Source organism: Mesocricetus auratus, unplaced genomic scaffold (assembly GCF_017639785.1).
Source record: "Mesocricetus auratus isolate SY011 unplaced genomic scaffold, BCM_Maur_2.0 Super-Scaffold_100007, whole genome shotgun sequence".
Classification (NCBI taxonomy): domain Eukaryota; kingdom Metazoa; phylum Chordata; class Mammalia; order Rodentia; family Cricetidae; genus Mesocricetus; species Mesocricetus auratus.
In genome coordinates, this window is record NW_024429191.1 from 80,500,050 (window position 1) to 80,516,077 (window position 16,028).

General features: G+C 50.9%; 1 protein-coding gene across 2 annotated transcripts in view; it reads left to right on the forward strand.

The window, feature by feature from the left end:
- The window catches only part of Mpp2 (membrane palmitoylated protein 2), a 29,673-nt gene extending 14,376 nt beyond the window's left edge, over positions 1 to 15,297 (forward strand). For both annotated transcript variants that reach the window (XM_005070080.4, XM_005070079.4), the window contains 10 exons: positions 7,865 to 8,017; positions 8,141 to 8,290; positions 8,638 to 8,865; positions 9,558 to 9,689; positions 9,801 to 9,906; positions 9,991 to 10,059; positions 10,283 to 10,444; positions 11,195 to 11,397; positions 11,701 to 11,829; positions 12,791 to 15,297. In XM_005070080.4, the coding sequence (XP_005070137.1) occupies positions 7,865 to 8,017; positions 8,141 to 8,290; positions 8,638 to 8,865; positions 9,558 to 9,689; positions 9,801 to 9,906; positions 9,991 to 10,059; positions 10,283 to 10,444; positions 11,195 to 11,397; positions 11,701 to 11,829; positions 12,791 to 12,967 (1,509 nt within the window). In that variant the 3' untranslated portion in view covers positions 12,968 to 15,297. The remainder of the gene's footprint in view (positions 1 to 7,864; positions 8,018 to 8,140; positions 8,291 to 8,637; positions 8,866 to 9,557; positions 9,690 to 9,800; positions 9,907 to 9,990; positions 10,060 to 10,282; positions 10,445 to 11,194; positions 11,398 to 11,700; positions 11,830 to 12,790) is intronic.
- The last annotated feature ends 731 nt before the right edge of the window (positions 15,298 to 16,028 follow it).

The following is a 16,028-nucleotide window of genomic DNA, read 5'->3' on the forward strand; positions in this document are numbered from 1 at the left end:
ACATCAATCACTTCTACAGAAAATAATCTTTTGAGGCGGGGTGAAGAAATGGCTCAGCAGTTAAGAGCACCTGCTGCTTTTGCAGAGGACCCTGGTTTGGTTCCTAGAACCCACATGACAGTTCACAACCATATGTAACTCCAGTTCCAGGCTACTCAACACTTTTATCTGGCCGTCTGAGGCATCAGGCACAAGCATAGTAATCATACATGCATGAAGGCAAAATACTAATACATACAAAGTTTAAAAACCAGTCCTAGTAAAATAACAACTGAGTAAAAAGTAGTAGATAGAATAAATTTTCACTCAGTAAGTAAATGTGAAGCCCCAAACTGGGCCCCTAGGGTTTTACAAAGATAGCAAAGATCCCCTAGGATTATACAAAGATAGTATGATTCTCCTTTTTTTAAAGGTAAAAATAACTACAATTACATTCACCTTAGGACTGTGTAGAATCCATGCAGATGTAATAAAACTTAAACAGGAAGTCAGGGAATCATGAATGCAGGCACTGGAGATGCGGTGGGTGGGGCCTGTGATTAAACAGAGAATACTGTTGATTAACTTCCAAGCCACCGGGCATAAACCAATTATGAAAACACATCGTGAACTCAGCATTGTGAAGCCAACTCTCAATTCCTAAGGCCTCTAGAAGTTGGCAAGTGTGATGGAGCCTGAGAGTGTTCAGCACGGGTGAGCCAGCTGCTTTTCAGCCCTCCAAAATGTTTGCTTTGTGTTTAATGGTTCCCTATTCAGAGATTTCTCTGGGCTGCAGAAGTTGAGCTTGGAACTGCCTATGGGTAAGAGTCCAGGCAGAAGCCATAAGAAACAGGTGGAACAGCCTTTGATGAGGTCAGGGGTCCTTGTGTTAGCTGGAGTTCTTAGGAACAAAACTACCAAACTGTTAGAATAAATATAACACACACAGAGGATTTATTAGAGTGGCTTACAATGACTGTTTCCTGATGGGAAGTTAAAGAATCCAGTAGTTCCGTCCATAAGGCTGGATGTCTTATCCATTTCAATCTGGTGCTGGAGTCCTAGGGAATTCCTCAAGAGCTAATGGTCTTCAGTCTGTGAAGGTGAGGTTTAAATGAGTTCACCATCCCCAAGATAAAAGATGAATAGGTGTTTTATTGGGGAACAACTTACACAGATAAGAGCAAATAACCACTGAGGCCTTCCCGCTCCAGAAGATGCAGTCTCTGCCCTTCCAATGCTCTCAGCGACCCAAGGAGCCTGCAGCTCCTATACCTTAAAGGGGTCAGACTACACCTGAAACCACGCCCAAAGGGTGTGGCCCCTACTACAAGTTCACTGGCAAGGCAAGAAGTCACTACAGATCTGCACTGGAATCCTGGAGAAGCAGGGTCTAACACGAGCGAAGGAATGCCTCCGCCACAGGGTGGATGGGTTTGCCAAGAGTGAGGGCAAGCAGGCAAAAGGCGGAGGCTTCTCTGTCTCCCACATCTGTTTCTATGAGCTGCCACCTGGAGGTGTGGTCCAGATTTAGGGTGGACCTTTCCACACTGAATGATCTAATCAAGAAACTCATCACAGCTACTTAAGTTTTGATTATAGATAGTTGACTACCAAGTTCAGCCCATCATAGTCTTTACGTCCAAGAAGGCAGGAGAGTTGCTGGGGAGGTGCCTGGCTCCCTTCTTGGTCAAGTTAGTGTCTTTAGCGGCCTTGTCTGCCTCCATCCATGTAGCAGAAGGTGCTACAGCCCAAAGGAGCAACTTCTTAGGAGCCCAAGACAGATACCCGGGTCAGAGCTGGATCCCATTAGCCAAAAAGCTGCGCTTGGGCTGCAGTGCTCACATTCCTGGTGCCCCAACGCCTTTGTTCTTTCTTGCAATTCATATTCCCAGCATTGACCCTGGGCACAGAAGTGACCCGGAGCCAGGCAAGCTTCTGTCTCTCAGGCTCCAGGGACGGTGCTCTGGGGGGTGGCCTCCCCTTACAGGCTGGTCTCTGCCCCTGTATACGATTCTTGTGTTCCATCAATGACCTATTCCCCCTTAGTAGGAACACGGGCAAGCCAAGAGGAAGTTGGACAGTTTAGGTGGTCGTGTAGGATGCTGTTCCCCGTCCTTTTTGGGAAAGAGAAAGGGAAAGGACCTGTTGTATGCCAGGCATTTTGTCTGTCTACGTCACCCCTCATTGTATGTCTATGAGATATTACTAGGGTCTCATTTCAGGAGACTGACTCCAGCCAATTGTCCCCTGGCCTCTGCATGCATTCTGTGGCATGCTCCCCTCAATAAGTAAAATGTAATAAAATAAATCAAGGCGATAAAAAAATTAAAATCTCCCTGTATAAAGCTGGGTTTGGTGACTGGCTCATGCATGCCTGTAATTCCAGGGTTTAGGAACTGAGGTGGGAGGGTCATATGGGGGTGAGAGTTTGAGACCAACCCGGTGACATATTGGGAGCTTCTTCCCCCAAACAACCAAACAACCCCCCAGGGTTTCTTTGTGTAGCCTTGGCTGTCCTAGAACTAGCTTTATAGACTAGGTTGACTTTGAACTCACAGAGATCTGCCTGCCTCTGCCTTCCAAGTGCTGGGACTAAAGGTGTGCACCACCACCACCTGGCTGGTGTATGTACTTATATGTGAGACCTTAAGCATGGATGTGAAGGCCACGGGTTGATGTCTTATGTCTTTTCATGATCTTTCTCCACCTTTTATTTTTTAAAGATACATATACATGTGTGTGTGTGTGTGTGTCTGCATATATGTACATGCAACATATTCATACCTGGTGCCCAAGGAGCTAACAGAGGAAAGTGCTGGATCTCCTGGAACTGGATTTCAAGGCAGTCATGAGCTGCCATGTAGGAGCTGGGAACAAACCAGGGTCCTCTCCAAGAGCAGCCAGCGCTTTCCGGCTGCTGAGCCATCCCCCCAGCCCTTGCTGTTTTTAGACAGGGTCTCTCACAGATGCCAGGCTGACCAGCCAATGAGCTGCAGGAATCTGTGTCCTCTTTTATCTTGCCATCTTATCCCTACTCCGCCTGCTGGTATCACAGGCACACCCCATTCCACCTTTTAACATCTGTCTTGGGCATCTGACTTCAGGTCCTCATGCTTGCAAAGCAGGAACTTTACTGATAGCCATTTCCCAGCCTCCTTTTGTGCAGTTTCCAGCACTCTCATTGTTACTATTCAGGCATCTGTACTGGCCTGTCCTTGGGGTTCTCTGCAGGATACGCCCTCAGCTGCAGCCACTAAGAGTACCACCTGTGCATATTCACTATGTTCTGTTGGGGGTCTCTGGGGGCCCACTGGGTCAAGGTCAGAGAGGGTAGAATGTGCTGTTCACCTGTCCCGCAGCCTCCCCGGAACCTGGAGACAATCAGACGCAATAGGGAGTACAGTCAAGCAGGATCTTATTTATTGTTTAATGGTAAAGCCCTCTTAAAATAAAAAAACCACAGGGCGGGAAAAGTATTGCCCAGTAATTCAAAGGTATTCCTATTACGTATCTAGTGTCCTATTCCCTCTTGGGCACGGTCTGCTAGTGTGATGACCTCATCCAGTGTGAGTTTGGGCAGCCAATTGTTTTTCTTAGTAAGCACTTGAAGCCTCGCCTCCGTAGCTTCCTCCCAGTGCCATCTTATAATGGTACCTGTCATCTGTCATCAGCCTTGGGACACTCCCTCTTTTGGTGGGACAAGATCTGTGCTCCTCCACAGTTCCTTTTTAAATGGGCCCTGCCCACCTCTCTCTCTCTTTCTCTCTTTCTCTCTCCCTCTCTCCCACCCCCCTCTTTCCTCTCTCCTGTCTCCTGCTGCTCCTGTTTCCGGAGGTCAGTCTTCCCCTCCCCCTCTTTCCCTTTTTTAAAATCCCTTCCCCTAATTAAAAAAAAAAAAACCCTCTACTTGAACCCTGTCTCATGGCCTCTTTCTCTTGAGCGCTGATCTTCCTAAATTACAACACGCATGGCAGCCCACAACTGTCTGTAACTGCATTTCCAGGGGATCTGATGCCCTTTTCTGGACTGGCATATACATGGTGCATAGGCATATTTACAGGCAAGACACCCATACACATAAAATAAAAAAATGAATAAAATCTAAAAGTAAAAATCCAAAACAAAGAAAGAAAGAAAGAAAGAAAATAATGTCAGGCAGTGGAAGCACATGCCTTTAATTCCAGCACTCAGGAGGCAGAGGCAGGTGGATCTCTGTGGGTTCAAGACCAGCCTGGTCTACAGAGTGAGTTCCAGGACAGCCAGGACTGTTATACAGAGAAACCCTGCCTGAAAAAACAAAAATAAATATAAAGGGAGTGTATCAAGTGTTTCTTGTAGGACTTTCTTTGGACTGCCAGGCCCCAAATAATGACACACTTATAATTATGAAAGCTTAGTCTTTAGCTAAACTTGTTCCCAACTAGCTCTTATAACTCAAATTAACCTGTTGATCTACCACTGCCTTTTTACCTCTCCTCCATTCTGTATGTCCAGCTCCCTCCATGTCTTGTTGGTGTTTCCTGCTGTGCCTGTTTCTAACCTTGAGTTCCTTTCTCTGCCCAGAAGTCCCGCCTATTCTTTCTTGCCTAGCTATTGGCCATTCAACTCCTTATTAAACCATCAGATGACTTAGGCAGGTGAGGAAAAATTGACACATCTTCACGCAGAGCACAAAAAGATTATCCCACAACAAAGGAGAAATAAACATTTTAGTCTTGTGGAAACAACATAATCTCCTAACCAATGAGATTTCTTCTGGTGTGCATATGATTAGGGTACGGGGTCAGTGGGAAGGGATGGAACTGAGACTTTGAGTTTATCTTTTAGTGTAGTTTTGAACTTTGAGCTGTATCAATGTACAAATTAAAAATTAAGTGGAAAAATAGTCAAAAGTTAAGGGAAAATGAAGCATTTATCCAGACATCAGCTTTTGCTGATTGTACAGAAATGGTAATAAGTAACTTTTGCTTACAGTATTCCGACTAGACACTGTGATAGGATTCATGACTTGAATGTTCATGTCTCTTCTAAAATTCACAGAACCCTCAATGTGGTTGTATTAATAGGTGTGTCCTTTAGGGGGCAGTTAACTAATGAGAGTGGACTCTTCTCAGTGAGATTAGCAACTTTATAGCCACAGGAGAGAATTAGCTTGACTCCTTTTCAAGCCTTCCTGGAATGCAAAACTGTAAGAAATAACTTTGTATTGTTTCTCAGTTACTCTGTATCAAGGTGGTTTTGTTGTTGATGTTATTTTTGGTCATCCTCGGGATTGAATGAGGGCCTTGCACATTCCAAGCATGTGTTGTACTGTCACTGATATACATGACATACATTCCTAGCCCTCAGACACAGGTGATTTTTGGTTATAGCAAAAAAATGTACTAAAATAATACTTCAGCTAAAGTGCTTACATTAATTTTTTTGTTGTTGTTTTACTTAAAGCTGGGTATAGTGGCTCACGACTTTAGTCCAGCACTTGGGGGCAGAGGCAGGTGGAACTCTGCCACAATGGAGTATAAATTGTCAGCCAGGTGTTGGTGGAGGCAACAGCCACTTTTAATCCCCTCACTTGGGAGGCAGAGGCAGGTGGATGTAAGTTCCTGGACAGCCAGAACTAGTGTTACACAGAGAAACCCTGTCTCAAAATACCAAAAACAAACAAACAACCCCCCAAAACCAAAACAAACAAAAAACCCAAAACAAAGCCAAAAAACCAACAAAAACCCCCAAAAGCAATAACAACCCCCCCAACAAAAACAAAACAAAACAAAAACCCAAACTGTTTATGACATCGTGTAGGCAAGTGAGAAGGGCTATATTTAAATAAAACTATCAATGGATCAAAAAAAAAAAACGTTCATAGCAATACCCAGAGAAAGGAGGAGAAAGGGTTGGAGGGAGGGAGGAAGGAAAAGCCTTTTTTCTTCTCAGTGTGTGCATGCATGGTTAACACGTTTGTTGGCACACGTATGTGGGTAGGTACACATGCACATGTGTATGGAAGCGTGAGGTTGAGGTTGGGATTCGTCCTTGATTGCTCTCCCTCCTCACTCATTGAGGCTGGATCTTTCAAGGAAACCTAGAACTCACCGACTTGTCTAGTCTCTCTGGCCAGTTTGTTCTGAGGCTCTCCTGTCTTTTCTTTCGAGGCTGAAATGATGGAATATCTGCTGCCAAGCCAGCATTCACACGGGTTCTGGGGTCATCACAAAATGAAGAACTGTATTAAAGGGTGGCAGCATTAGGAAGGTTGAGAACCTCTGATCTGAGCTATCTCCCCAATCCCAGGAAAGCTGTCTCTCTCAGTAGAATGTCAATCAAAATGTGGAAGGGGTGGCACTCACTGCTGAACAGTCTCAAATAGGATAACAGGTTCAGGCAAGGCTCATAGTGGATGGCAGATCCCCTGGAGAAGGATCACTGGGGAGCAGGGCAGCCACACAATCTTAAAGCATGGGAAAGACACAGCTCCTCCACATAAAACTCCTAAAAAAATCAGATACATCCAGCTGTGGCTCAGTTGCTGAACTATCCCCATCTCTCTCTCTCTCTCTCTCTCTCTCTCTCTCTCTCTCTCTCTCTCTCTCTCTCTCTCCTTTTTATTTTTCCTTTTTTTTTTTTGAGACAGGGTTTCTCTGTGGCTTTGGAGCCTGTCCTGGAACTCGCTAAGAAGACCAGGCTGGCCTCAAACTCACAGAGATCCACCTGCCTCTGCCTCCTGAGTGTTATCAACCCAATTTCTTTAAAGGGATATATTTTTTAAAGTGTCACGATGTTTACATGATGGGAATGGGTGCTATAGCATGCACAGGGGGTTCAAGGACAGCTTTGTGAAGTCATTTCTCTCATTCTACCTTCATGTGGGTTCCAGGGAACAAACTCAGGTTGGCAGGCTTGAGTAACAAGTGTACACGATGAGTCATCTTGCTGGTCCCATGAACTGATTGCTTGCTCCTTCCCCACAAGAAACACTGAGCTTAGAGACCCAGGTTCAAGTCCCTGGGAAAGTTACTTTACCTCCACGGCTTTCTGATCTTGGGCTACAAGATGTCTGAGGTCAGAGATACCTTGCCCAGCCTAGACACAGGGATGTGGGGAGTGTAGAGGTGCCTCGGTCAGCCTCAACTAGATGATGGGACAGACTTAGTAGACTTCCTAAGGGAGGCCTTACTTTCTCCGAGGAACAGATGGGAGGTTGGGGGGGCGGCGGGAGGAGAGGAGGGAGGGGAAACTGGGATTGGAATGTAAAAAATAAATTAATAAAAGAAGGATGTCTAAGGTCTCATCAGACCATGATGTTGGACCCATATATTTATATTATTTAGGGAGATGGGGGCAGTTTGATGATTTTTGGTGACCATGTGAGTCAAGAAAATGGAAACAGAAGTCTGTCTTTAGTGCTGTCCCACCTATAAACTGAGCTTTTAAAAAATCATTTATTATTTTTTAGTGCAGGTGTTTAGCTTACGTGTATATCTGTGTGAGGGTGTCAGATCTTGGAGTTATAGACAGCTGTGAGCTGTCAAGTGGGTCCTGGGAATTGAACCCAGGTCCTCTGGAAGAACAGCCAGTGCTCTTAACTGCTGAGCCATCTCTCCAGCCCCCATAAACAGAGCTGTACTCATCATTTTCTGGAGAAAGGAAAACAAAGTACTCATGAATGTGAGTGAGTGAGTGAGTGAGTGTGTGTGTGTGTGAGTGTGTGTGTGTGTGTGTGTGTGTGTGTGTGTGCCTGTGTTGCATAGCTGAAGTGGGACCCAGAGTGATGTTGTAAATAGGGTTTAAGGATTAGGGGCTCGGAGCCAGAGGAGGAGTGCTCTTTGGCATCCCAGGACTCCTGGGTCTGGCTGGCCTCACCTGTACTGCTTCCATACCCCAGGCCCACGAGCGTCTGGAGGAGACGAAGTTGGAGGCCGTTCGGGATAACAACCTGGAGCTGGTGCAGGAAATCCTTCGGGACCTGGCGCAGCTGTCGGAGCAGAGCAGCACCGCTGCGGAGCTGGCACGCATTCTCCAGGAGCCTCACTTCCAGGTTCCTGGCTGCTGGCTGCTGCGGGGGTGTGGGTAGGGGTGGCAACTTCCTAGTTGGAACCTGGCTGGGAAGCCAGCACCGGGCCATTTCCCCATGGTCCCTTCTCTTGCCATCCCTTTTCAGTCCCTCCTGGAGACTCATGACTCAGTGGCCTCAAAGACCTATGAGACACCACCCCCCAGCCCAGGTCTAGATCCCACCTTCAGCAACCAGCCGGTGCCTCCTGATGCAGTGCGCATGGTGGGCATCCGCAAGACAGCTGGAGAACATCTGGTGAGGGTCAGGCTGGTGGGGGAGGGGACAGAGAGTCATCAATGGGAAAGGAGAAAGGGCAGGTGGGAGTTGAAGATTAGACCTAGGTCAGCCCAAGGGAGGGCCTCCATAGACTCAGGAGCAGCTATGCATGAATGTGAGTATACACACACACACACACACACACACACACACACACACACACACACACACACTCCCTCCCTCGGGGTCCTCTCCAGGCTGAGGCTATAAGTGAAGAATTGAGACAAGGAGACTTTTGAGTGGGCGCGAGGGTGGGGACAGGAATGGGAGGGCCACCAGGGGCGGAATTTGAGTAGAGATAGCCCTGCCATCCTTTCATCACTCAGGGCGTGACATTCAGAGTGGAGGGCGGCGAGTTGGTGATTGCTCGAATTCTGCACGGAGGCATGGTGGCTCAGCAAGGCCTGCTGCACGTGGGTGATATCATCAAAGAAGTGAATGGGCAGCCGGTGGGCAGCGATCCCCGGGCATTGCAGGAGCTCCTGCGCAGCGCCAGTGGCAGCGTCATCCTCAAGATCCTGCCCAGCTACCAGGAACCCCACCTGCCCCGACAGGTGGGCCTGTCTCCCTGAACCCTACCCAGCTCCAGGCCGGAGAAATGGCTGAGCCTCTTAGCCGTAGCTCCCAGGTCTCTTGGAGTTGCTCCTCTCTAAGTGTTCATGTAAGGGAAAAGGGACAGCAGGCCCTCCCTGCTGACGGCCTCCAGGTGTGGCGCGTAAGCACACATTGACTGGTCTTACGCGTAGGCATTCACACACATATGCAAGGGATATGTGAGCTTCTATGACTAGGAAGTCCTGCGTGACTGTGCAAGAGATTGTGTCTAGTGTCCTGAGTGTGCAAAGACATGCAGGCCTGTGTAAGGTGGGATTGTTACCTGCCCCGGGGGCTGCTTCCTGATTGGTGGATTGTGAAGTTGCTCACCTCAAACTCCTCTTTGGCTTTTGCATTCTCAAAGCTCTGTCCTCCTGGAGGGTGGGAGGGAGAATAAAGGATTAGGTGTCAGTGACCCCTACCTGGGTATCTGCTTCCTTTTTCCTGGGGCCTGACCCAGCCTTGGGCAGTTTCTCAATTGCTAAATCTAAATCTCTTCATTCCAATTGCCAAGGGGAGCACCAGGTAGGCAGGCCTGGAGGCATCAACGCAGGGAGAGTGGCAGGGAGAGGTGTTCTGTCTGTCTGCCAAGCAAGAGCGTGGACAGGCTCTCTGTTCATCCCCTTGACTCTCTGCAAATCCCTGGGCTCAGGTATTTGTTAAATGCCACTTCGATTATGACCCTGCCCGAGACAGTCTCATCCCCTGCAAGGAAGCAGGCCTGCGCTTCAACGCTGGGGACTTGCTCCAGATTGTAAACCAAGATGACGCCAATTGGTGGCAGGTGAGCTCTGGGCACTCCTACAGCATCTCCAAGTCCGGTGCTGGGGCAGAAGAGTTGGGGTGCCGGGAGTGGTCCTCTTACCCAGGTAGGTCTTGGCATGTGCCGTTCCAGGCATGCCACGTAGAAGGGGGCAGTGCTGGTCTCATCCCCAGCCAGTTGCTGGAGGAGAAGCGGAAAGCATTTGTCAAGCGGGACCTGGAACTGACCCCGACCTCAGGTAGGAGCCCCCTCCCCACCTCAGGACCCAATTTAGGACCTTGCATGGTCCGGTTTGCTTACTTGCTTGTTTCCTTGTGGCCAGGGACCCTGTGTGGCAGCCTTTCAGGAAAGAAAAAGAAGCGAATGATGTATTTGACTACCAAGAATGCAGGTGGGTATTAATTCCTGTCCAAGTTGTCTAATAAGTCATAACTCTCTTCCTCACAAGTGACCTGCGGGTCTACTCCGCCTCAGATACTGCCAGCCTCGTTCCTGGGCCTGCCCAATTCCTCTATTTCCCAGGCCTCAAGCACATTTACCCTTGATGTATTCTGAGAGCCCCTTCCCACCCACATGGGGTAGCCCGGTGAGCAGTGCCATCTCTCTGTGCCTAGAGTTTGACCGCCACGAGCTACTCATTTATGAGGAGGTGGCCCGCATGCCCCCATTCCGCCGGAAAACCCTGGTGCTGATTGGCGCGCAGGGTGTGGGCCGGCGCAGCCTGAAAAACAAGCTCATTCTGTGGGATCCAGACCGCTACGGCACCACAGTGCCCTGTGAGTAGGGGCCATGGAGCGGGAGGTGCGAGAGTGGGTGGGTGTGGGGAAAGGAGAACGGAGGGTTGGTGGTGGAGGGATGCTGAGCAGCACCGAGAAGCCCTGAATGAGCATCTTCAGGGACACCAGGTCAAGGTGGTTCCTTGAGCAGGTAGAGCAGTGTGGTATGCGCCCTCTGTGGGTGAATAAGGGGAACTGCAGGCTCAGGATTTGGTGAAAGGGGCTGGCTTTATTTCAGGATTTCTTCTCTCAAGTTTTGCTCGCAAAAACGGGTTAAAAAAAAGGCGAGTGTCTACCATGGGGTATGGTGAAACAGGGTTGAGCTGCGTGTGGCCTATGGCTCAGGGCTTCTATTCTAAGTGATGCGACAGCAGGGGGTGAAGGCGGGCGATGGTGGTTGCTGGAGGCCAGAGCAAGAATGCTAAGCCCAGATTTCTTGACCCTTGCTGTGTGGCTTCGGGCGGCTCCTCGCCCTCCCTGAGCCTCTGCTACCATCAATGTACATGGCATTGGGCAAGCTGTTCTCTGCAGATCCTCCCAGGCAAGCGTCTTGCATGCATTTGTGTATGTGTGTGCACGCGCATGCCCGAGGTGAAGGTGAGAGTAGGTGTGTATGAAGACGCGAATTCTGGGAAGACGGAGGGCAGGCTAGGTCTCCAGGGTTGAGTTCAAGCAACCCACATGGAACCCACATGTGCAGATTTGAGATGGGGTGGCCTGACTCACCGGTTACCCATGCTTCCCCTCCAGACACATCCCGGAGGCCCAAGGACTCAGAGAGGGAAGGGCAGGGCTACAGCTTTGTGTCTCGTGGGGAGATGGAGGCCGACATCCGTGCTGGGCGCTACCTGGAGCATGGCGAGTATGAGGGCAACCTGTACGGCACACGTATCGACTCTATCCGGGGCGTGGTTGCGTCCGGCAAGGTGTGCGTGCTGGATGTCAACCCCCAGGTACTGTCCACGCTTTCATGCTTGTCAGCGTCCTCTACCACACTCTGTTCCCTTCAGCAACCCGTGCATGTCTCCTGGGGTTCCTGTTCCCCTCGACTTGCCAGGGACCCAGCCCCTCTCCAGCTTCCCGGAATCTTCCCGAGCCTCCTCAGTTAGTCTTCACCCCCTGCCAGCTCATGACCCAGGTCCCGGAACCCCGGGCACCCCAAGCATCCACTCTCAGGTGCCCGCCCACCCTGTCGCCCCCACATCCTTCCTGTTCCTAGCGCACGCACGCTCTCCCAGCCTCTTCTTTCCCTGCAGGCGGTGAAGGTCCTGAGGACAGCTGAGTTTGTCCCTTATGTGGTATTCATTGAGGCCCCTGACTTTGAGACCCTGCGAGCCATGAACCGGGCTGCCCTGGAGAGTGGGGTGTCCACCAAACAGCTGACGGTGAGGGGACCTGAGCAGCGGTGGGAGGGTTGCCCAGTTGCCCGGGGTGCTGGAGCTCAGAGAGGTAGGACTTTGGGTCAGTGGTTTGTGTATCTGAAGAGAGGAAGGGCTGAGAGAGGAAGGCAGTGCCCTACGTCTCAGACAGAGCCAGGGACGCAGAACTTTGACTGGAGGCCTACTACGTGCGGCACTCTTCAGAGGGCCAGTAGAAGATCTGAGGGACAGAGGTGGCCAGTGGAAGCTTCTAGAGGAAACTTGAATGTAGTTACCGCATTCCCCCAGGAGTTGCCGAGCTCGGAGCTCAAGGCTCCCCCCAGCCGCGCTCCTGTTACTACAGCTCCTCTGCTTCACAGAGGTGCTCTGGGCTGGGCCGGCATCCTCTCGGGAGCTGATGCCAGCTCTGGGCACGGTGGCCCGGGTAACAAATGCAGCCGGGGCCTCTGGGACATGGCTGCCCTCAGCTCCATTGTGTCCATTGTCCCACTTCCTCCACCACTTCCCAGCTGGCTTCCTTGAGGTCTGGGGCGGGGATTAGCTTGTCCATTTGTGGCATCATCCTGGTACCAGGTAAGTTCTGATGCCACCTCATAGCCATAGTAAGGGGCCCGGTCAGGCTAAAGGATCCACTGGCCAGAGTCAGGCAGGTCCCTGAGCCATTGCTCACTGTGACCTCTTTGTATCTGAGCTTTGTGTCATTAATGGGAGAAAATTGGTCCTCACTTCAGGAACTATAGTGAAGAGCCCATGGGTGGCTTAATGGTTAGTGCTCTATGTATCACAAAAACTCTCCCTCCCTCCCTCCCTCCCATCCATCCAGGCTAGGTGCAGTAGCACAGCCTTGTGGGGCACAGGGAATCTCTACCACTGTGGCTGGGCTTTGGGGTGAGGTAGGCGGGCTGTAGATCCCTCTAGTGACGGAATGGAGCTGGAGGCACTGACTGAAGCCCCTTGTGTGGGACAGGAGGCAGATCTGAGGCGGACAGTGGAAGAGAGCAGCCGAATCCAGAGAGGATATGGGCACTACTTCGACCTCAGCCTGGTTAACAGCAACCTTGAGAGAACCTTCCGTGAGCTCCAGGCTGCCATGGAGAAGCTGCGAACAGAGCCCCAGTGGGTGCCTGTCAGCTGGGTGTACTGAGCCGTGTTCCCTGCCTGGTTGGGAATCCATATTCCCCCATCTGTGACACTCCCCTACCCTGATAATGATCTTTACCCTCCATCTCTGGTTTTCCTTGGATCGCAGTTCCCAGCAGGCTTCAGGACAGAGGTGTGCACTGCCAGGGAGGTGGGTGTTCATAGGGTACCTCTGTACCCAGGTGCTGCCCACTCCCGATGTCCACTGGCCACCAGACATCCCTCTGTATGGACCATGCTGTGTCCAGGAGCATCTCAGAGTCACTTCTGTAATGCTCAGACCATGGGAGAGCAGAGCTACTGGGTGGGGTCTTGTGGTCAGGAGGTCTAGGACCCTGCCAGCCTTTTCTCCACTAGGCTGGCCACACCCACCCTGTTCCCTGGCCCCTCCCACCCCTTACTATAGTCCTTGGAACAACCATGGGCTGTTCTCCTGTGGCCAGGTACTAAGACACTAGTAGCTGGGCATCCCTGGGCAGTAGTGTCAGTCTGGACCATGTTAGATACTGGGGAAGCCCCGGTGAGGGTCAGTTGTTGCAGCCGGTGACAGGTCTCAGCTCCTTGAGGAGCAACCATAGCCTGGTCCCTTGCTTATTCCTAGCTTCTCACTGCCAAAGTCTCTCCACGGATTTTCTTAATGTGTCCCTCTTTTCTAAGCCCTGCTCCTCAACAGTGTAACTGGCAGTGGCAGTAGGCTTAGCCCCCAGGTTTGGAATAGGGCCCAGAGCACTGAGCCCTCCGTTGCTGGAACCAAAAGTACGCCAGGCTCCACAGCCCACACCAGGCTTTGTTCCCTTTGGGCTTTTCTCTAGATAGATCTAGGTGGCCCCCGGCATTAGGGCTGACGTGATGGGGCCTGAGGAGGGGTGGGGAGACTGTAAGTCCAGGCTTGGAGACAGATAGATTACCTTTAGCAACACTAGCCACACAACTCCAGGGGATGCCATTGGCACTCCAGGCGGGACAGTCTGTGCTTTGCCTACTGTGGTGCTGCTCCCTGTTTCTGGGCTCGGTGTTTGTGTGTTGTTCCTGCACCTGCATGGGTTTGCTTGGTTTGAGGGGAGGCAGAGGATTGCTGTCTCTTGAAGGTGGCTCTTTGAGGTACCTTTATGGGTTCCCCCCAGCCCCCCCATTTCTTACAGGCCCCTATCCCAGACCCCAGAGCCTGGGCCTTCCTCTACTCTCCTGTGGTCTCCTGTCCTAAGTACCAGCCTTTAGTCCTTGGGTTAGGGTGATTTTGTAAAATAGGATAACCCTTTTAAGAACTCTGTCCTTGACATCTGGAGACATCTCATCCTTCATCCTTCTTGAGGGGGCCCCCGTCCTCTGGGGGCCCCGCACCCCACCCTGTGCCCCCCTGTCCTCTAGGGGCCCCACACCCCACCCTGTGCCTCCCAATTCTCTTGAGCGTCAGTTTTCGCTGCAGGGTCAGCCCAAGCTGACCCTGAACCACTGTGTGCCCATTTCCTAGGGGAGGGGAGGGGAGGGAGGGAGAAGAAACAGAATATTTATTACAAATGCTAGAAATATATTTATTATATTAGAAACCGCATTTGCATTGCTGTTGTATATGCAAATGAGACTAGAGGTGGGCCTGGCCGCTGCTCATTTGCACAGCTCTGCATACACCCTGTACAGTCATCTTCCCGCCTTTTGTTTCCCTTCAGTCTCTGTCCTTTCCTTCAGTTCAGCTTCTTGCTGTGGCCCAGACCCGACTTAGCCCAAGGGGACTGGTATTGGGAAATAGAGCATTTCCCTGCTTCCTTTCCTCCTCCCCTGGAGGACGAGTGTAGGGTCAGAGCTGCCCCTGATCCCCCTTGATTAAACCACAAAGCCCTCTGACCGAAAGGCCATGGCCTAATAGAGGTCTGGTGGGCACCACGCTGGAGAGTTGGGAGCAGTCTTTCCCTCTGGATACCTACCCAGTAGACTAGCAATCGTCACATCTTCCCTAGCAACGTGCAAGGCGCAGGGCTGGGCCCCTCCTTTCTGAACAGCCTCCTACCTCTCCCACTGAGCCCGACTCTGTACCCCTCCCAAGTGCTGGCCAGGTGGGAATAGAGGCCTTGAGTCTCCTCAGCTAACCTGGCACAGGGCTGAGTTAGAACGTGTTGGTACCCACCAAGCTGGCTCCCTGCCTCCCTCCCTCCCTCCCTCCCTCCCTCCCTCCCTCCCTCCCTCCCTCCCTCCCTCCCTCCCTCCCTCCCTCAGGAGAAGGAGGACCCTGCCCCTCACGGTCCACACTCAGCCCCATTGCGCTTCCTTTGGCTCCCTCTGCCAGTCATCTTAATTCTTAAGTTTTTTTTTTTCCCTTTGATTAAATGTGAAAGCAAATGTTTCTGGGCTCTGTTGGTCTTTGACTGGGGGATTTGACTGGACAGTTTTGGAAGAAGGTGAGGGTTAGGGAATATAGCACAGATAGCGGAATTAAAAAAAAAAGAAACAAAGAGGAAATGAACATTACATGACTGCTTTTAGGTATAGTGGAGGAGAAGGTTTATTGTAGATGTGTGAGAGAGTACAGCCAGAGGTAGGGACAGGAGACATCAGGGACAGGAGACATCAGGGACAGGAGACATCAGGGACAGGAGACATCAGGGACAGGAGACATCAGGGACATGATCAGATTGCGCTGTGCCATGTGAGGAGAGGCGGGAGGGGAAGAGAGAGGGGAGAGAGGGAACCAGGTGCAGTAGCTAGGAGGCCCAAAATACAAAGAGATGGGGGTAACCAAAATGGCTGGATTATATAGGGAAAAGCAGCTCAGCCTCCTGGGCTGGAGAGTTCAGGGTAAGGGGCTGGGTATGCCAGCCAGAAGGACCCTGTAGTGACTGAGGGGAGGCAGGGAGAACTTGGTGACCAGTGTCTGCTTTGGTATGTTAAATAGGCACCACAGCCATTTGTCACGGATTTGAAACCTAACAATAATTCTAGAATGGAAGATGGATTAACCATGGTGTCTTCTTCCCTATCTTGCCCCTTTGGACTGTATCTAAGTGCTTATGCCTGGGAGCTGGTGAACATCAGGGGGACAAAGGACTCAGGGTTTCCATGGCCAATCTACG